Source organism: Corapipo altera, unplaced genomic scaffold, assembly GCF_003945725.1.
Source record: "Corapipo altera isolate COAL_440 unplaced genomic scaffold, ASM394572v1 59, whole genome shotgun sequence".
NCBI classification, from domain to species: Eukaryota; Metazoa; Chordata; class Aves; order Passeriformes; family Pipridae; genus Corapipo; species Corapipo altera.
In genome coordinates this window covers 3711950-3733180 of record NW_020884917.1, presented here as the reverse complement: position 1 = coordinate 3733180, position 21231 = coordinate 3711950, and the positions used below count along the sequence as shown (strand labels likewise).

General features: G+C 42.7%; 2 protein-coding genes across 5 annotated transcripts in view; one reads left to right on the top strand and one right to left on the bottom strand.

Moving 5' to 3' along the window:
* LOC113953116 (cytochrome c oxidase assembly factor 1 homolog) overlaps window positions 1–12239 on the bottom strand; it is a 53381-nt gene extending 41142 nt beyond the window's left edge. The window contains exon 1 of one of the 2 annotated variants that reach the window (XM_027655897.1): window positions 12127–12239. The gene's annotated coding sequence lies outside the window, so the exon portion shown is untranslated. The remainder of the gene's footprint in view (window positions 1–12126) is intronic. The other variant, XM_027655898.1, reaches the window with a different exon arrangement.
* The window catches only part of BLVRA (biliverdin reductase A), a 38642-nt gene continuing 28827 nt past the window's right edge, over window positions 11417–21231 (top strand). The window contains exon 1 of one of the 3 annotated variants that reach the window (XM_027655895.1): window positions 11417–11576. Coding sequence is in view for 1 of the 3 variants with exons in the window: in XM_027655889.1 (XP_027511690.1) it covers window positions 17800–17868 (69 nt within the window). In the remaining 2 variants the exon portion in view is untranslated. Of the gene's footprint in view, window positions 11577–17147; window positions 17280–17481; window positions 17869–21231 lie in introns of those variants that run through there. The other 2 variants (XM_027655893.1, XM_027655889.1) reach the window with 2 other exon arrangements.

Below are 21231 nucleotides of genomic sequence, written 5' to 3'. Positions count from 1 at the left end.
TCCCCACTTACATTCAATCACAACTTCACAACCATGCCACAACTTGGTAGGGAGGACCTTGTTTGTAAAGCACTTGACAACATTTAGGGGACCTCTGCCACAGGCAGATGCTGACTGTTTAACCCAGCCAAACCATCTTAACTCCTGTTTTTGCACTCTCACCTGTAATATAGAGATGATAAAATTCTTTGACCTTTCCAGCTAAATATTATTCTACTTTTTAAATGGTATACTCCTTAGGACAGAGGGTCAACCATATACTTACCCAGAACCAAGCACAAATCACTCTTTGCTATAATTCTTTGGCATCTGTGGGTAAAAATCAGCCCTTAAGATGTTAACCAGCTTTTGTTTAACCACATTTTTAGAGTTCAAACCAACTGAAAAACAGATCAGGCAGATTCTCAGCTTGGGCCCTTAGGTTTACCTAGTTTCCATCTTCCTGTCTTTCTGTGCTCTGGGCAATTCCAGGCAAGTCTCTTGCTGGTCTCTTACACTTGTTTTGTGCCATCTTCCGCTGCTGGAGCCATGCAAGGAACCGTAATAACAATACTAACTGCTCAGCTTTGACAGGACATAGCTATTTTTACTGGATTACTTTTCTGGCACAGCACTTAATGCACCAAATGATTTGACACCTGTAATTTTATACTTGGAATAACACAAGGTATTCATACTTCTTTTGTAATGTAAGATGAAAGCAAACACTACATATGTTCTCATTCCAGAGCTGCTGTCTGGCAGCTATTTGCCCAAGAAGAAAAAAGTACTGTTACATTACAGAATACGTGGAAAAGTAAGAGCTATGGAAAAGAAATCATTAAAGAGCTAACTTATTCCCCTGCTAGCGCTAGACTGTTCCCTGCAGCATGTTTCAGAGTGTTTAGTCCAGTCTGGTTTTACAAGTTTCACGTTACTTTCATTTATATATTTAATACAGCACTGAGTCCAATGTGGTTTGGTGCTGCTTATTTTCGTTGTCTTTCAACTAGAAGACTCAGTGCTAGACCAGCTGTTCATATAGAGTCAGCTCCAAAACTACTGAAAAAATAGCTGGACTCTTTCCACTGACTTCAACAGGCTTTGGATCAGGCTCAGGAAAAGACGACGAGTACATTTCATGTAAGACTAAGCAGGTTACAGTCAGCAAAGTATAAAGAGGATTAGCTGTGTGCAATCCTAAGGCACATTACTGTGCATGCTGAAACAACTGGCTAACACACTTTCACTTTCTTGGAGAGACAGGCCAGATTCCTTCCTGGTGCTTTGCCACTAAGTCGACGTTACCATGCCAGGAACGAGTGTGATCTGGAATCTGCCCAGTTAGCATCACTACAACTGGAATTTTCTTAAACCAGAGGTGAGAAAATTTATTTTCTAAAAATGCAAAACCAATAAGCAAGTCATAGAATTATACAATGGAAAAGACCTTAAAGATCATCTAGTTCCAAATCCCCTGCCATGGGCTTTCTGCTTTTCAATTAAGTTTAGGTCTTTAGGCTAGAGACCCTATGGAACAGGTAACAGGACAAACACAGTGGGTTTGGTCTCTTTAATCTGCCAGGGAAAGATGGATTCTCTTTTTCTTCAGAACCTAAAATGGGTCATATTTGGCTTAAAACTCATACATTTAGACCTTTCTGTCATCAAAATATATGGGCAGACACAAACCACTAATTTGTGCGTTTTTTGACAGAGCACTGATACTACAACACACTCCCACTGCGTCTGCTTTGAGTGTATGACTTTGGAAAGCTAGAATGCCTTTTATCAGGAATTATTTTATCAGTGGGGGATTCATTCTGAACAACACAATCAAATGAAGATGGTGGTGTGCAGTTATTTTTCCCACCCTTTCGAAGTTTACAGTCAAACATGTCAGAGTTAGTGATGTTCTCAGCCACTGAGAATGCTTTAATCAACAAGACTTTTTTTTCCTCCTCCCTCTGTTCCCTAGGGACAGAGGACTTCATTTGTTGTACAGTGTGTACAGTTATAACCTACGCTGAAAGTATGCCATTAATGAACTAACCCTGGGTGTTGTGTGTGTCAAGCAGATGAGAATGTTCTTTTGATCTTCTGAGCTCCACCACTGTGGCAGATGGATGTCTAAATTGCTTTATTAATGCACTGAAGTATTACAGCATTTCTCAAACAATACTGAAGGAATAATCAGAATTTCATATTCTGCTCTTCCAGTTCAAATCTAGCTGGATGTTAGGCAGTAGGGAAAAAACTGTTTATTTATTTGTTTGTTTGTTTATTAATTTTCCAGGGGGTTTGGAGGAACATATCATGTGCTTGACTCTCTCTGAAGCAGCTAACAAAGCTTCTCAAATTTCTGTTTCGTTTCAAAGCAGTTTCCTCACAATATAGGAGCTGTATTTAGCTTTAGGTACAATTTTGAAAGTAGTTCAAATGAGAAAGACAACAGATTCAAAGCTTTCTTTGAGGATAATGTAGAATCTGAAAAAGCATGTTTAAAAAGCATAGAGGTATCTGAATATGATGATAGCAATGGTTTTATTCCCCAACATATAAATAACAGTGGAAGACCAAATAACCCAACTGGTTTGAGGCCACAGAAACATATTAAAGAAAGCTTATATGCAATTGCCTGTAGGAAAATGATGTAGAAAATCCTTGATAACTCTTCCAAATATATGATTCTAATGTGGTGTTGTGACAAAAACTGTGAATCCACCCAAATTTTCCCAGATTGAATGACACAGCTATAAATGACAAGGAGGAGAGGAAAAACATGCACTGTAGGGCCTCTGTTCTGTAAAAGAAACTACCACTTCACAGGCAGCTAAGCTGATCTAACAAGCCACTTGCAAAAGTGAGAGGTCAAGTCTCTCAATCTCTTTCCCAGCCTCCCAGTTGCACTTGCAACAGCTCCGGTACTTCTCTGATCATAGAATCATAGAATGGTTTGGGTTGGAAGGGACCTTAAAGAACATCTAGTTCCAACCCCCCTGCCATGGGCAGCAATGCCACACACTAGATCAGGATGCTCAAAGCCCTATCCAAAATGGCCTCGAACACTTTCAGGGATGGGACTCCACAGCTTCTCTGGGCAATGTGTTCCAGTGTCTCAATACCCTCACAGTAGAAAATTTCTTTTAATATCTAATGTAAACCTATTGTCTTTCAGTTTAAAACTATTTCCCCTTGTCCTACCCATAGGCCCTTGTAAAAAGTCTCTCTCCAGTTTTTTTAGGTCCCCTTCAGATACTGAAGGCTTCTCTAAGGTCTCCCTAGAGCCTTCTCTTCTCCAGGCTGAACAGCCCCAGCTCTCTCAGCCTGTCTTCATAGGAGAGGTGGTCCAGCCCTCTGAGCATCTTTGTGGTCTCCTCTGGATTTTTTCTAACAGGTCCATGTCCTTCTTATGTTGGGGGCCCTGGTGCTGGACAAAGTGCTCCAGGTAGGGGCTCACGAGAGCAGAGTAGAGAGGCAGAATCACCTCCCTTGACCTGCTGGCCATGTTGCTTTGGATGTAGCCCAGGACACGACTGGATTTCTGGGCTGTGAGCACACACTGCCGAGTTGTGTCAAGCTTCTCATCAACCAACACCCCCAGGTCCTTCTCTTCAGAGCTGCTCTCAACCTATTCTCTGCCCAGCCTGTACTGGTGCTTGGGATTGCCCCAACCCAGGTGCAGCACCTTGCACTTCGCCTTGTTCAACTTCCCAAGGTTCACGTGGGCCCAGCTCTCAAGCCTGTCCAGGTCCCTCTGGATGGCATTCCTTCCCTCCAGTGTGTCAACCACACCACACAGCTTGGTATCACTGGCAAATTTGCTGATCCTTTATCTTAAATCATTTAGTTATCTGATTTACCTCACTATTCCAGGGAAAACTACCCACCTTTCTGCTATTTTTCTTCCAGGCTAATAGGTCACAGTGGCTAATGGAGGGATCCAACGCATGTCAGAACCAGTGCAAGGTAAGCAGCAGGATGACCAAGAGCAAGGACTCCTGGGAGAGCAAAGGACTGGGGACTACAAACTGCAATTGCCTGAGGATGTGTCATGAAAGTACTCTCTTAGTGCAAGGACTTGTTATTAAAAGGGAAGGGGGTATCGAAGGGAGAAGTGGAACAAGTAAGGGTCCTGTTGCTTTAGTGGAGGAGTGCGTATATCACAGTGCCAACTAGAGCCGTAGGAATCCCATATGTCTGCAGAGGATTTCATGGGTAGAAAAAACAATGTGAATACGCAGCAGCTGCAGTACACCCAGGAGCAAGGGATGTACAGTCTATATGCAAATAACTGTGTAGTTCCCCCACAAAAGCATGGGGCCAACTGCACAGTCTTAGTAGCTGCACAATATATCTACATCAAGTCTGCTGCTTCTGATGTTTTGAACTTCATATGCATGGCTGGACAGCACGGCACACACACAGAGCTGCTCCTGCTGGGGCCTTCATGTTCTGTAACTGCAGGAAATGCTCTCAGGCATGCAGCAACTAGTTCAGAAGTGTCTGCTCCCTACAGCTACCAGATATCTGGAAAGCCCAGATGAATTTATGAAGTCCTCAAAATCTGCCTAAATGTGATTTTCAGGTGGAAAGAGTAAATGTGTCTGGGAAAAGGAAGCCTGCAGCATCCAGAAAGTCCTTTGCTACCTGTAGAAAAGCAAACATAGGACAACAAAAGTTTAGGAATGCCTGTTCTGATGAACTGAAGGCAGGGCTGGAGCTCAAGACCCAAATTCTTTTTCACCTGTCTTCTCTACTGACTTGATTTAGCACAATTGCATTTTACAACAAATTTGAGAGGACATGCTTTCGCGCAGTGGAAATATGAGAGGTGTCTTGCAGTTCAGCTTCACAAATGTTCCTGTTACTGAGGCCATTACAAAAGCCGTGTAAGGAACTTACTTCAGGTCTAGACACCTGTGAAGAAAACAACTGTAAACAAATAGGAGGCTATGTGCTAATGTGAGAATCCACCTTTCTCTCTCCTGTATATGGCGCTGGCTTGTAAAATTAATTATTTACATACCTCACAGAGACGCAATATTTAATTAATATTTGTTAAGTGCTTTGAAATTCTGATGGAAGACATCATACTATTGTGCATTATGATTAATACAGTGTAAAAGTGATGCCAATGGTGTTGCTCAAGCACAACGCTGAAAGGATATCTCCTCAGTTTCTGATTTAAAAGGGGAATTAGGAAAGCATTTTAAAACTCAGCCTAAAGAAAAAGGGAGAACTGGGGAGGAGAGGAGCTAAAACAGTTTTCAGAGGAATTTACTGTGCAGTGTGCATTAACTCCTGCAAAGTTACAGTGTAGGCACCTATAGCAAAATCCTGGCAAGTACATGGAAAATATTTCACTAACTTCACTGAGGTGAAGATAGTTAGCTTTTGTCATAATTTCCAGCAGATGCATCCCATACACAGGTTTGCAACTTTGAACGGTTACTTGTTTATAGTTTAGGTTTAGGAAATAACCTCATCAAGCCAGGGCATGCTCACCATGTAAAAGCAATGGCTCAGCTTCTAATCTGAGCTACTACATCCCACACTTGGAGTAAATCTCTCCATTCTGTTAAAGAATTTGGACCTGAGCTACCTATTTAAGTTGGTGGCAAAACTTCAATTAAATGGAAGCAGTGTGGAGATCACCACAGATTTTGTAATAAACATGGGAAGCAAACATCCTGTGTTTAACAGTGGTTGTAACTCATATACACCCCTGGAATTCAACTCATTTTCTTAGAAGTCCGTGGAATTCATAATTAATCCCTGACTGGAGAGAAAAAAAAAGTAACAGAAACTCAGACAACTTATTTTTTTAAGCATTCATCCTTCATACCTAGCAGGATTAAGATTGGAGAAACATGTTCCTCACCACTTCTGGGTAAGGTAGACTTAAAGAGTACATTTTTCAACTGAAAGCTTTGGACCTGTGAGGCTTAAAGGAGAAAGGTTAAAAAGACAAGCAGGTGAGAGGCAGCAAAATTCAAAAGAAAGTACCTGGGAGCTTCTAATATTAAGAAGAATCACTATACAGCAGGAGTCTACAGCTACTTTAGGTAGGAAACTAAGTGGAAAATTTTGAAGGATACAAGTTTCAATACATTTTTATTTTTTAAAAGGATTGAAGACTGTTATGTGGTGTATACGGGACTCTTGGTAAGCTATTAATGTTCCTTTTCCAAGTGGTGCATGACGACTTCCATCCTCTTAATGGACTCCTATACAACACAGGGAATAGTATTATTATTCTAAACCAGCTCTTAAGGTGAGCTTTCTAACTATGCTACATGTAGAAATCTTGTACTACAGCAAAACCAGCACTTCTAGAGCAGTTTTGTGTCCATGCAATTGCTAGACCTAATGTAACAATGAAGTTGCACACGGCAACTTTCCCTTTTGCTTCTGCTACTGTGCTGTATGTTTTTAACTGTAGTGCAGGCTATGAAGCATGTAGGCTTTTAGTTTTCTCTCTCAGTGCTCGTACAGCTGTGTCCACAAATGTACATATCCAGTAAAAAACCCAAGGAAATGTTCCTGGATGCCAGGATTAAGCTTAGATAGCTGCAGCTCTAATAACTCACATGTCTTCTATTTAACAGAAATTTTCATAAACTTCTTGCAGCAGCTCACATTGTAGCTCTAAGTGCTGATAGTTGCTTTTCCGTCCTAGTGGAATAAGCAACATCATTTTTCCATCTAAACTCAGTAGTCAAAATGGGTTGGTGTACGAACTACATCATGTTGCAGCTCTCTGGATCCCAATGACAGATGATATTAAGGGGCCAAGGAAAAAAATTCAAGTCTGAAGCTGTTATTGACTGAAAGTTAAATGCTTAAGTCACGTGAAAACGGTGCTGTGTCACTCATTTACGCAGATAGGCTGTGTCTCCTTCCTCAGAATGCTCATTAATAACATACTTACTGGACAACCAGATCCATTAAACACAGCAAGTGTTTCTTTGAAATCTGTCTTTATTATGGCTGGAGAAAATGGTGGGCAGGAAGTACAGAGGAAAAATCATTCCATCTTGCTTGGCAAGGGTACTTTCAGGGAAAGCCACTGAAGAGATGCTAACTATGTGTTTTGGAGGGGTCTTCATTTTGTGGAGGGATCAGAAGAAAATGATACCAGAGATCAGAGTACTTAGTGATGTCTGCACTGAGCTGACAGGACATGAAGGACTTTTTAAGACAATACTGTTCCTTGTTTTAAGACCTCAGGAAAAACCACCTTCCTGCTAAATAAGGAATTTCATTACTTGTTTGCCTCGCTGTGTGTCCATCTACATTATCCTTGACTTTTTACCTGGCTAGGTCTACCTTTCTCCTACTGTCTTATACTATTTTCCCCAGTAGGCTAAAGAGCAGCCCAGAAGCAATCTCTAAAAAACCACACCTGTATGGAAAGTATCTGAATTGACTCTAAACCCATCTAATCAATCCTAATCACTCTTAACTGACATGCTTTCCAGAGTAGGTTCTCGCAGTTCTCTAACCTCTTATGTTTCTGTGCCTGGTTTTAATGTTAAAACTACTTTCATGGTTCTCTTATGCCATGAACAGGACACAAATCCGTTAATTTAAGTCTCTGGTAAGACTTGTATTCCTTCTACCCATAGCCTGCCAAAGCAAACTCTATTTAGGCAGTCTAGTCACTCTGTATCTGCAAAAGTCTTTGCGTTCTGAGTATCTTCCTATTTTCTCCTACCTCCTAAGTACCCTACATACATTTCCCAGCCTCAGGGTGAATGATTTCTCATGTTACATTAAGATGAATGTTGTTCAGATGACCATGTCTTTTCAAGTAGTCTAGACCTTGGTGTACCACCCTGTGTTTACACCTTCAATTTGTGGTGTTCACCAACACCACCTAAGCAGTTGTAGAGGCTCTTGTAGACTGCTAACAGACAGAAAAGCACAAGTGCAAGGTCTCTGGGACTGTGCTAGACTTCTGCTGGCTCAAACTTCCCTATGGATATTCCCATTTCTTATGGGTCTTCCTTCTGCGGAAGTTCAATACATCAATTTTAAATTATTTTAATGCTAGACTGGATTTTTATAATTAATGCTGGCTATATCTGTATCTGCTCTGAAAACCAAAATACCCGATGGTGAGGGTTGTGTTCCCACTACATAGGTTGTGTGTGTGGTTTGTTTAGGGTAGCTCAGGCCTGTTCTCATGGACTTTCCCACCTATGAGTTGTGGAGGGAGTTAGGCATTCACCCGTGGTGTGGCCTCTGATGATCCATCTGAAACTTCATGTTCAAGTCAAAGTGCAGTACATGGAGACAATCTCCTTCAAACCCATGCTCTGGGCTCTAACTCATTTAACAGCATCAAAGTGAGAATCTGCACTAGTGCTGCAGCATAGATCAACACTTGTCAGACAGTCTGGGAGATTACTGTTGCCATTAATGAACTTAATCCGCATCTGGAGAAGGCACACAGGGATGGGGAAGATTTTTATCTCTTTGTTAGTTAATGGGAGAAGCTTACAAAGCCAACATTCAAAGCAGATACAGCTATAGATATGAAAAAAGAAAACATTCTCTGTTCACGTGCCTCCGGTTTGATCTACAAGACATCTAAAAATACGATGGCAGAATACATTTTGATGTACGGGATAATTGGGCTTACTATGTTTAGTAGAGTGATCAAATTAATATCAGGATTGACTTTTTATTTGGTGTAAGGAGGTGTAAGAAATGCAATGCAAAATCCTTATTATCTGCTGTGTACTGAGGATACGCAGAGTACTCTGAGACAGCCCTGAAAACAGGGGATATTTCAGCTGGTGGGATGCTATGCAATCACTTAATGAAAATACATGAATACCAAGAAAAGCATATTACTCTGCCCTGGGGGAGGGGGGCTGAGGGGGTTAAACACAAGTGTTATTAATGCTGTGGACTTATTGAAAAAACACCACTACACCAGACGAAAGTATTTTGTCACTTAAGATATTCTAATACCAGAAAGCATCTCTGAAACCTGCTGAAAGGCAAATGTCAGCATAAAGTAGCTGGTGATGCTTTTCAAATTGCTCCCAACAGGAAAAAGACTAAGAAGCAATGTTGAACTGATAACTGGAACAGTGTTAGTAAAATTTCGAGTTTTCTTGTGTATCGGGTAACTTTTCAGAAGCACACTCTGAAGGAGTTTCTATTACTTAGAAGATGATGAGTAGAAAAAAGTAAGACTACATCTTCAAGAGCTTAGCTCCCATACTAGTTTGATGGTCACATAACTGCTCCTTCCAGAAACTAAGAAACAATACAGCCTTTTTCTGGAACCTTTTCAGTTATGTAAAATCACAGCTCAAAACTGTAGACTGAGTCACTAACAGCATTACAGACAAATAGAAAAATTCAGCTAAGTCCCTTTTTTCCCTCTCCCCTCCCACTTGCTTGAATATGCAAACATTTCAAGATCAAGTGTTCGCACAGATCGGTTGTTGACTTCTGTTTCTGTGGCACTTGTATAGGTGGGAGCTGGACAAGCAGTGAGGTCGATGTACAAAAGATGGCTAGAGCTGATGCAGCCAGCCTTCAGATATGCATCTAGAGTTCCCTTCTAATTCTCAGAACAACCACAAGTTGGGCTGCCACCAAACTGTCCCCAGAGATGCTCTTAGGCCCGTGCTGCTGACTAGGTAAGGCAGGACAGGCAAATAAGGGAAACTTCTGTGCCATAACAATGCTCACACGGGCCTATGCTGTATAATAAGTAAGCTGCATTCACCTGTGCTGGTTAAATTGTGTAGGTATAAAAGAAAGGCCAAGTGCCCTAACAGCCATGCTGCTTGGGAGGGCATGCGTGGCCTCATCTCTTTGTGTGAGTGCCAACTCTAAAGGTGCCTTAAGTGTAGTGAAAACAACCCCCAGCATCAGCTCTTCTTCCTGCTTGATTTTATGTTGTGGTCACAGCTGCATAGGTAAGGATGTTATTTTGCTTCTCTGGCATTAAGTCAAAACCCAGAAGTTTGTATCAGAAAAGCGGCCTGGAAAGTACTGCACTAACAGACATGCAAAGCCTCTGACTTCTGGGGAATAACCAGCTTTGAAGTAAAATATGCTCAGCAATAATCCATGTACACTTCATTAATTTCAGAACTGCAGCAGCAAAGTACTACTTAGAAAAAGCTGTAAGACAGTAATGAAGGGTTTGGGGGTTATTTTTATTTTTAATCCCAAAAGCTCCTTATCTCCATTCTCCATGTTTTTTCATTCAATTTACAGTAGTCTAAATTAAAGCTCATCCAACAAAAAGTGACACACTAAGTTTGACTAACCTCTTCACCCCCCTCTTGATGAGAATCCTTTCTTCCTCAAGGGAAGAAATGAAACAACTTTACAAGGGCTACATTGCTTGTTTAAGATAACTTTTCTTTGCACTTTGTGTTTAATGGAATTTGGCTGATCTGGGATATTTTAGCACTTTAAATAATTAAGTTGATATAGTGAGGGCAGCAGTTTTTGTCAAGTCTTAACGAACACAAAAGGGTCTATAGGCACCAAGCTGCCAGAAAGGCAGTATTTTGTTATCTGTCAACATGCATGCATCTTTCTCTACCACACCCTGGTCAAGTTTGAGAACCCCTTAACATTGGCTACTGCATGATATGAAACATCAGTAACTGCTCAAATTTGAGTCAAAGCTTAGACTCAAAACAAAGAATAGTTGCAGTCTAACACCGCTTCTAAGTGCAGCTGTGAGTTGCTGCTGCATGGGGGACACTCGTGCCCCTTTTCCCTCCCTTCTGCTGGCCTGTGTAGCTGCGGTGTATGCCATGTCCAGAAAGCTGTGATGCACTGGAAAAACCAACGTTCAAAAACTCAGTTGATCCCTAAACCTGATACAAGAGGTACAGCACAATGTTCAGCTGGGCAGTGGAATAGGGCCATCTTGCTGTCACAGCCTGCTATTACTCCAGCCTGTGAGACTGGATTAAGGAGGAGGCTTTTTTGGTTGGTTGAGTACTTCAGTTTCTCAAAACCTGGCTCTAACAGAAGCAATCCAACCCAGTCTTATATCTCATGCTCTCTTCTTGCACTTAAAGAGTTCATGTGAATGAACAGAAAGTAACTGAGTCAAAACCAACTAGGCTGAGAAGCAGGAGGAACCAAAAAGAAGGGATAGGGGAAACCTCATCTGGTTTAGTGATCAGAGTAGTTTTAAATTGGAATGTTTCAACTTTTAGAGAGAGAAACATGACAATCCCTTTCCATTGCAGTGTCTGAACTTTAAATGTGCTCAAGACAGTCTGATCACTTCACAAGTTGTACCTGAATGACAAAGTAAAGCTGACTGTAGTTTTCCGATCATGCAGATGAGTTACTGCGAATGACTTGCCTTATGTTTGCCCTACCGCTTTAAGTTTCCACTGGCTGTGGTCCTGTCAACGCGTTCCCCACAGCACAGAGCACCAAGGGCCTGGGCCTGTTTTAAACTGTGCCTATTTTAAACAACAAGGGATGTTTTCTGCCACGGCCCAGTGGCCATGGGGCAGAAGCAATGGTGTGCTGCACCTCCTGCACCTCTAACCTACATGGAAGCTAGTAGTGTCTTTAAAAATGATAGTTAGGTGGGTGAAACCAACGTTGAAAGAGCAGGCCCTTATGGCAGCTTTAATATTTTGTGTGCATCAGGCTTTGTTTGTAGCTTGCTAGGTAAATTTGCCTCATGTCCCCCTTCTAGAAGTGGGCGAGGTGTATCTGAAGTGCAGTTACCCTAAGCACAGCCCTGGTACTCGCCCTGCGGGATGGTGTGTGTGGTTACTGCCCTCGGCCGCGCCCTCAGGGTCTTGGGCTCCTCGCTCAGCCCGCCCACGCCCGCCTGACGGCACCGCGACCCTCGCCGCGATGCCACCGCTCAGTGCCCCTGGTTTGACCCCTGCCGATCTCCGCAGCCGCTGCTGTACTCCCTCGGCCTCATCCCTGCTGGATCAAACCCACCCCCGCGCCCCCACTCCCGCCCCCGCGGGGCCACGGCTGCCCCACAGCCCCTCCCGCGCCCCGTCCGCCATTTTGTGCAGCGTGGGTCCCGCTTGGGGGCTGCGGTGCGGGCGCGGAGGGGGCGGCGGGGCCCCGCCATGGCCGCGCCTCGGGCTCGGCTGCCCGTCCGTCCCCACTCACGGCAGCGGCGGTCAGCGGTCGGGCTCAGGCGTGGGCTGTGGGGGCCGCCATTGCTGCGATACCGGCGGCGGGCGGCAGAGGGCGATGCCAGGTGGCACTGCGAATGCAGCGGAGGGTGTCATAGAGTTACAGAATATGCTGAGTTGGAAGAGCCTCACAAGGATCATGGAGTCCAACTTCTGGCCCCGCAGAGGACCATCCCCAAGACCATCATGTGTCTGAGAGCGTTGTCCAAGTGCTTCTTGAACTCGGGCAGGCTTGGTGCTTGGAAAGTGCTCCCTACTTTCTTGGGGAGCCTGTTCCAGTGCTCAACCACCCTCTGGGTGGTTTTTCTTAAAGCTTCCCTGACACAGCTTCATGCCGTTCACTTGGGTTCTCTCACTGGTCGCCAGAGAGAAGAGATCAGTGTTTGCCCCTCCTCTTCCCCTCACGAGGAAGTTGTAGACTGCAATGAGTTCTGCCTTTAGTCTTTTCCAGGCCGAACAGGCTAAGTGACCTCAGCCGCTTCTTGTATGGTTTCCACTACAGACCCTTCACTGTTCTCGTTGCCCTCCTTTGGATGCTCTCTAGTAGTTTAATATCTTTCTTATATTGTGTTCTGTTGCATCATGTCTCAACCAGGGGTTTTTTATCAAGGATCCCTCTCCTCGGCATCCTAGTTGGGGGTTTCCTCAGTCCGTTCCTTGCTGGAGCTGGCAGGTGTCCCACAGCCTTGGCTTCGGCTGCAGGGCTAAGCTATGGGAAGCCTGCAAAGAGAGAGCTGCAGTCCCACAGCTAGCTGCCACCGCACAGACCTCCCAGCAATCCAGGTCCCCCCAGCTCTGCTCACACCTGAACTTGCTGCCAGAGATCTGCTCTTTTATGGTGCTTTAATATTATTTTTTTCCAGGACAAGCCCTGATCCAATGGACACCATAAAACAACTCTTATGTAGTCAAATAAAATTGAAACACTCAACAGAATTTCTGCAAGTGTCTGTCCAGCAATCCCCCCAAAAAAATTCTGGCTCCAATCTGACCATCTAATTCCACACACTAATATTAATATTTAATTTAATCACTGCTGTCTTTAGCTCATCTTTTTCATTCCAGATTTATCCCTCACCATTGTCCCACATAAGCTGGTGTCCCTGTCAGAGTTTATTTAAGCGAGCTGTCCAGCGCTGTCCCTGAGCTCAGCACTTAGGCTGTAGCATTTGTAAAGTGTGTGTGTGAGTGCTGCTGGATTATGTCATCCCGAGCCTTGGCTCGCGGTTTTGATTCATCTGAAATTAAATGATGAGTGTACCAATAACGTCAGAGTGTATTCCGCTGCTGTTCCTTATTGCATTCTACCTGCTTTGATGTTTGTTGTGTGTGCTTCCTGGCTGGGGAATTGTGTAAGGCACTCTTCTCAGTGCTGTTGCCAAGCCAGTTTGTTTTGTTATCCAATATTCTGTTATTCCAGTTTATTTACACTTTTCGCCTTTCTGTTGTGATTTAGTGGAATACTATCTGCTATTTTATTCTCCCGTATAAAACTGTTTCTTCCCATGGAGGACTTCTAGTGGTTTCAAGTCAACTCCTGTCATCAGGAGTTGATTACATGGTTTTGCATTGCTTAGTTGTTACTGACAATATAATTGACAATTGAGATGTTGCTACGTTGTAGCAGAAATTAATTAATACTGCTTGCTAGGACTTGTAAAACCCCTGGGGTTGTGGAAGGTGAGAGCTGGCAGAAGCTTGGTATGGAAAGACAATCAGCAGAGCTAAAGGACATGCAGGTATGAAAAAAAGAGACAATGAGAAATACAGCACAAAAAAGGGAGGGGGTGGCCTCTTCCTACACTCCTAAGAAGCCCTGGCATTAAGAGACTGTTTTGTATGCACAGCTGCAGGTTTTTTAACCACTTTTCCTCTCCTCCTGCCTTTCCACTACTGTCTCTTCTTTGTGGGAATTGGTGGCCTTTAGGTTCAAGGTGGTCTGACTCTTACATATCTAATTACCCTCTGAAGAATCTGTTTCATATATTTCAGACCTGAAGAATGATTTTGTGCCAAAAGCTTGTCTACAGTTCCCAGCTATGCCTGTGTTGGCCTAACTACCCCTGCAGCCCTTTTTTAGTGGTACTTTTGCAATGATGAAAGCCATACAATATCCATCCAATTTTGGTGAAATCTTATTGGTATTGAAAGATACTCATTATTCATAGATACTCCTTCTGCTATTTCCACATGGAAAGAGAAACAGATGGTGTAAGACACCGTTATACCAGTAGAGCTATGTCCATGCTGGGGGCTATTTGCTGTTGCTTCTTTCCAGGCTGGTGTCTCCCTGTGCCCACTGTCACCACCCTGGGCACCCATCTTCTCTTGCTATCCTGGCCACTGCTCTCATGGCCACACATGACTCCTCCAGCGCCCGTATCTTGTTCCACCTCTGGAAGAACCACTCCCCCCACCCTCCCAATCTTATCCAGGTCTGGAGCTCATTTAAATGTTGAGGTTTTTAACTAGCCACCTGAATAAGCAAACAATGTTATGGCAGAGAGAGCTCCAGGTTGTATACAGGGATCAAACAGCAAGTAGGTACATGACTGGTTTAAGCTAACCTAACTCTACTGGTTGAAAGAGTTGTGCCCTCCTGTTTGGCTGTGTGTTGTACCACTTCCATCTGGTTGGGGATCTGATTCATTTGGAAAGTGGGTGGGGTTTTTGGATTTTTGTGGACAAGATTAATTATGAGATTGGACGTGTCCCACATCCTGTAGAACACGTGGCTGTACAAATGGGAGCATGGTTATTGAATCCAAGGGCTCTGAGTTACATCTGCCTCTAATCACTCCCATATGCGTTCTTTCCCGTGTTCTGCTATGCGTTAAGGTTTCCTATCATGTGCTAATTGATTCATTACTTTATGCTAAGCATACTGTTATGTGCTAATCATTAACTGTCCCATATGTTAAACTTACGAGGTACATCTTTAAATTCTGTATCTCCTGGTCTGCCAATCCCCCTTTATGTAATATCACATATATGTTGGAGACCTTCAGACTTTAAACTTCCTGCTTGTTAGTTTTGTGTATAATACTTGAGTTGCCCTCTGGAACTCCTCCTTATTTCAGCTGTGTAATGACTGTAATTAAAGCTGCTGTGGCATAGGTCTGTGCTTTAGCCTATGGTAATACAACATGTTTGAGAGCGGACGGAAAAAGTTTTGAAACATCCTGTGACGTATTTGAAACAACCAGCATAGTAATGTCAGCATAAACTCTGTGTGCAGGTCAAGTTATGTTAGACCATAGAAGTTTTGCAAGAGTTAAAACTTCATGACTGGCTCAGAAAATGTGACTCTGGAAGTTTTCTCAAGGAAATGCAGCTGAGAGGAGGCCAAGGGAGTTCTTGAAGTCTTTCTAATAAGGAAGTTAACTGGTCAGAAATGAGTGAGAAAAGATGGAAAGAAAGGTGTGTCACTCTCAAAATCCCAATCTGCAGAATTTCAGTATAAAGGAATAATGACAGATTTCTTCTGGTATGACTACTCACACAGCACACCCTAAGATTTACCAGAAGCAGGTTGAATTAAACACACTTCTGTGTAAAACAAAAAAGGTACTGAGTTCTCCAGCATTATTTCTATTTCATGTTTGAGATGAATGAGTACAGAACTTGATCCTTTGTACATGTAGTCCCAATGTGACACAGTTCTAGTTTCCATGTGGAATTCAGACCATCCTCATTTCATACACTGCTCATTGCAGTAACTGCTGGCCTGGGGGTAAATAACTGCACCCTCACAGGCTTTTATCTTCCAAGCCCTCAAAGTGGCAGCTAAAAGTCCTGTTGCATGTAGATAAGAAATGGCAAGTAAAGAGGCTAGGAGTAAGATATGGGTAAAAAGTGGCTTTCCTAGGAAAATCTAGTGCTTAAGCACAGTATGTTGTGGGCCAGGAAGCAATCCCTGTAGAAAGGGAGGCAAACAGTCTTTAATAAGAGCTTGCCTAACATCTGGCCTGGGCTGTCCCAGCATCTGCTCTCTGTACACCTGCTGCTTGGGCAAAGCCAGGCAGAGAGTGATCTCTTTCCCACTTCCAATTCCCAGTGTTGAAACTCCCAATTTCCTGTGCACAGATTCCTCCTGCAATGTAAACCCTAGGGGATGCAGCTGGGCAGACACAAGCATTGCTGACGTTTCTGCAGGCCGTTGCAATGAGTGGGCTCTGGGTAGTGCCTGGCTGGGGTTATGGTCCCGCACGTGGGCTCGGCACCTGGTGTGCAATGTCAAATCACACCCCGAGGCGATGTATGTCTATTTCTTTATTCCAATTTGTGCAAAGTAAGGAGTTGGTGGTAACCCACAAAAGGCTAGCTTCCCCATCATCAAAACTTTACATTACTTATACGTTTTAGCAAACAAAAGTATCAGTATTCATTGGCTACAAGTTACACAGTGCTCTCATTAAGTAGTATTCTATATTCTATTGGTTCAATGATTCACCTCTTATGCTAATTAGTCCTCATACTCAGTCTTCTTTTGAGTCGGTGGTTTCTAGAGTCGGTGTGCTGTGAGTCAGTGGCTGTGATCTCCCCCTGCCAAAATCCCTTTTACCCAGTTAGCACTTTAGATTGTTGGCACTGTTTGTTCCTCCTTTGGATCCTGTCTTGGGTGTTCTGCCAAGAATCCTTGTGGTCTGTTAGTTCAGCATTCCGTAGTGACTGATTTCAATAGATATATAATCCTAAGTTCCTCTTTTTCCCTGTTCTTTCTCTGTGGATGCATTTACTGAGGCACATTAAGCATACACAACGCCTTTTATGACATGTAGTTTATCTATTTGGAAACCGTACGTCAGGTACGCTGCGCGGGCTTAACTGGGGGTCTCGCACAGGTCCCCAGGGAGGTGTCACAGAATGACACTGTGCCCCTTGGTAGCCACGTGCAGCTTTCTTGGTGTGTCCTAAGCAAAAGCTCCCTGCCCCGGCTGCCTCTGGCTACAGCCCGCCCCTATGGAGCCTTATTGGATTCCTGGCCGAGGGGGGTGTTGCTGCCGCGACAGCGATAGGGCGTGCGGTCGGTGATGTGCCGGAGCTGCGGAGCGTTGTATAAGAGGGAGCTGCAGGGAGCAGTGGAGAATTAAACAGGATCACGTTTCTCCTCCGTGATCTTACGAGGTTAGTGGCTATTACTTAATCCTTGCTAACTGTAATTAGGATTTGGGCGCAGCGCTTTCGTCTTTTGTCCCCGCCCCCCGCAGCCCTCCTCAAGGTTGCTCGCTACCGGCGTTCCCCCCTCGGCGGCGAAGGATTGGGGGAGTCCTGCGAGTCACGTTGCTCCAAAGACACCCACCACAGCAGAGGGAGAGGCCGTCGCTTGGGGAGCGGGGTCACGGAGAGAAAGAAAAAAAGGGACAAGTCTTTTGTTTGGAAGAATATCCAGGGTAGGGTGAAAGAAGAGTATTAGTCCGTAAATGATGTGGAAGTAACCAATAAGCATCGTGGGGTGGCCAGGGCACTTCGTGGTGAGAGTGCGAGAGGTCATATAAAGCCTTTCCTACAAAGTGGCTTCTGGGCTTGTTTTGAGAAGTGCTGAACTTCCTCCAAATCCTGTTAAAATCCATGTTTACTGCAGGTGTTTGACACTCCCTTCTGAACCAGCAGACTGTACCTCAGTTTACCCACGTGTAAACTGGGGATGAGAATATTTTCTTTTGTAAAGGAACGTGGTGGGTACATGTTTCATCCAGCTTTTGGTGGGAGAAAGGTGATTCTTATGTTTTCAGATACAGTACAGAATCTGTGTGTAAAACACGGTGACACTTTATTAGTAATTACTTCATGCTCTAATCACAGCTATTGCCTATCTCTATCTTAAAAAAAAAAGAAAAAGATGCATCAAGTCTCAATCTATATACAGCGAAAAGACAAGCTCAGCGTTTATATACTTCCTGGCATCATGCTGAACTTCCGTGTTGGAGCTTGTTAAAAAAAGAAAACAACCAGTGTTAATTAGGGCAACAGTTTACTTAACTGATTTTGTGTGAAATAATTTTTATCCAATTCCTTGCATTGATTTGCCAAATTATTTTTTGTGGAGTGAGGATAGTCTTTCACTTGTTGGTTCTCTGATTACAGATGTGAACACAGAATGACACTGTGCCAAAACCCAATAACATAGTGTTTGAGCATCTTTCTGTCATTTGTGTCAATAAATGAGGGAATGAAGACAAATCTGTTTCAACAATGTAAATCCAAATTGCAGTTTAGTCTTTGCAAAATAAAGAGCAATAGGTTAATATTTTAAATTATTTTAAGCATATATAAGAAAGCCTTAAAGTCTTACTAGAAACTGTCACAAGCAGTGCATGCCCCTTAGATATTAAATAATTGATAGTAAAATATTACCAAATTATATATTTCTTCCCATTGGATCAGGGAACTTCCTTTGTACTGGAAGGCTGATGATTTTGGACTTGTGCTCCTGGATTTACATCCACATGGTCAACAAACTATCCTCTCAGTTTCTTCAGACAGTGAACTGTTAGTAAGTAACTGGAGTTTGTCAATGAAGTATGGTCTGTGTTATCCTTGAAGGAATAGCAATGCTTATTTTGTAGAGCTAAAAAAGCAGAATCAATCTTTGTAGTTTTCAACTTCTCATTCTTAGTGTCCTCATTATTTTCGAAATTATGCTAACTAGATGTTTCAATGCCCACTCCTCACACCCCCTGAAAAAAACCAAGCCCAACAACCCCAAAATACCACTACATTCAGCTCTGATAGACTTCATTTTAAAGGTCAAAGGACAGATTTTTTTTTTATTTATTTTTTTATTTTTTTTTGTAATGAAGAACATCTGCTGTATCTACAGACTTTGAAAAGTAGGCTTAGCAGATGGGAACAGGACCACTTTGCTCTCTCCACTAAAAATGAACTGTCATGGTCAATACAAGTGAAGATAAATGGATACATTAACTGATCAGTTTTCAAATTAAAATGGGAATCACTTTCCATGTTATGCTTTGGTGTCAGGACTTCAGTAAGATGGAAGACTGGAATGCACATTGGCATTTCTGGTTTTTAATGATGACTCTGAAATAACCTCAGCTTCATCCATCTTGTAGAGAAGATATTGCACTGTATGTTGTGCAGATATGTTGTAGCAAGCTTCACTGGGTGTTTTCCATTACCACTGCTGCAGTCCATTGAAGCTCTGTCTGTGTTGCCATCCCTGGCTAGGTAAGCAGCAGTCAGGAGATAAAACTAAACCGAAGCTGGAAAGAAGTGGAGTAGATAACAGAAAGAGCTTGGATGGATTTGATAAAGCAGTTTTTGCAGTGGGAGAACAATTCCCTGGAAAGGAATTTCTGTGTTTCAAAAGGTAATAGAGCAACATCAACATATGCTGGACTGCAAATAACTTTTTCGCCTCTAATTTTCACACAGTCGTAGGTCTTTCTGAAACTTGCAGGTAGTGCTCGGTGTATTAAAATAACTTACATTATGCTTGTACTGCATGTTATTAAGCAAGACATCAAAAAGGTTGCTTCACTGAGGTGGGAGGGAATGGAGCTTAGGGAGGAAAACCAATCTGAAAGTCAAGACGCCAGCTTAATCCCCTAGTTAAAAAAAAAACCCCAAACCTCACTGGATGTATACATGTCATGTTGTAACTTAGTGGAACGAAGGTTGCTGAGGACCTATCCCACTTCTCTGGAGCTTGCCTTGAACTATGGTAAGTGTTCTCTCGCCTGTAAGGCCTAATTGTTGGGCTTACATCTTGAAACTTTATAAAATAATTTTAATTATAATAAAAAGATAAATATACATTTTACTTGGTTCCTCTCTACTAAGCAAAAGGAGCTTTGGCTTTTTATTTAACTGAACTTAAGTATTCCCTAGACTGCAACCCAGACAGAGCTCTACTGTCTAGTTAGAAAACATTGAAGAAAACACACCTGACTGGGAAAGATAATGAAATGCTTTCGCTAATCCTGTTCCTCCAGATGAGCACAATCCACCACTTTAACAACATGTGTTCAACAATTAGCATAAACAAAGCGGATGGGGTTTTTTGTGGGTTTTTTTTTTTGGTTTTTTTTTTTAAAATCTTCTTTCTTTTCAGTATACCATTACAAACCAGTTAGAAAGAGCCTGTTTGGGGCAACTAGTGTTCCTGTTGTGGTAACTATCCTAAATGCTAAATTAAAGGCTACACTACATTGGCTAATAAAACAAACTGTCTTGGCTCAATTAATGTTACCATGTTTATTAGCTTTCCCTGATAGTGAAAGGTATAGGCAAAAAGGTATATTTATTGTCTTGTCACTGCCTTTGTTCTGTGAATGAGAGGAGAGGAAAGCTGTGGGAAAGAACACGGAATTATTAAATATTCCCTAAATTACAGAAAGAAAGAAAGAAGTTGTACAGGATGTGAGGGGTAAAATTGAGACCACAATTGTTCTAGTTGAAATGCCATTCTTTGCTATGCTAGAAGCTATAAAGCTTTGTGACCCTTTCTGTTACTAGGGAGAGCAGCCCTTAGTCAGTATTTAGTGTCTTTTGTTGGCACCGACACAGATTAGCCACAGAAGACTGGTTAGTCTGTTATTTGGTGATGAACACAGAGACTGAGGTGGCTTGCTCATACTTGTCTTTGGAGTAATTTGCTAATTTTTCTCAGATGTAGCACAGTTGTGTGCAGCTGGAAGTGGGATCAGCAGGTTGGTATAGATCTCTCTGTACCTAGTCGTGGTGACAGAAGATACAAATGTATGAAAGACTGAGAATTTTTTTTTTTTTGGTTGCCATTACATCAGATTCATAAAATTTGGATGGAGCAGGCAAATTAGCTCCTGGTTTGTGTCTTCTTTTTTTTTTTTCATAAGTGGGAGTACATTTGAGTATCCCGGAGTGCACTATCTGTAAGAAACGGTCCTGAGGTGTCTGAGATCTTAGGTTCGTCATCCAGAAATCAGCATAACCGATCCCAGCAGCTGCTGAAAATGTTTACTCTGGGAAATGTGTTTTTCGTTTGGACTTTAGATATTTTTAAATCTATTTTACGTATACTGACTTGCATAGTAAAGTGAAATAGCTGTTCATGTATTAAGCCCAGTATTTACAA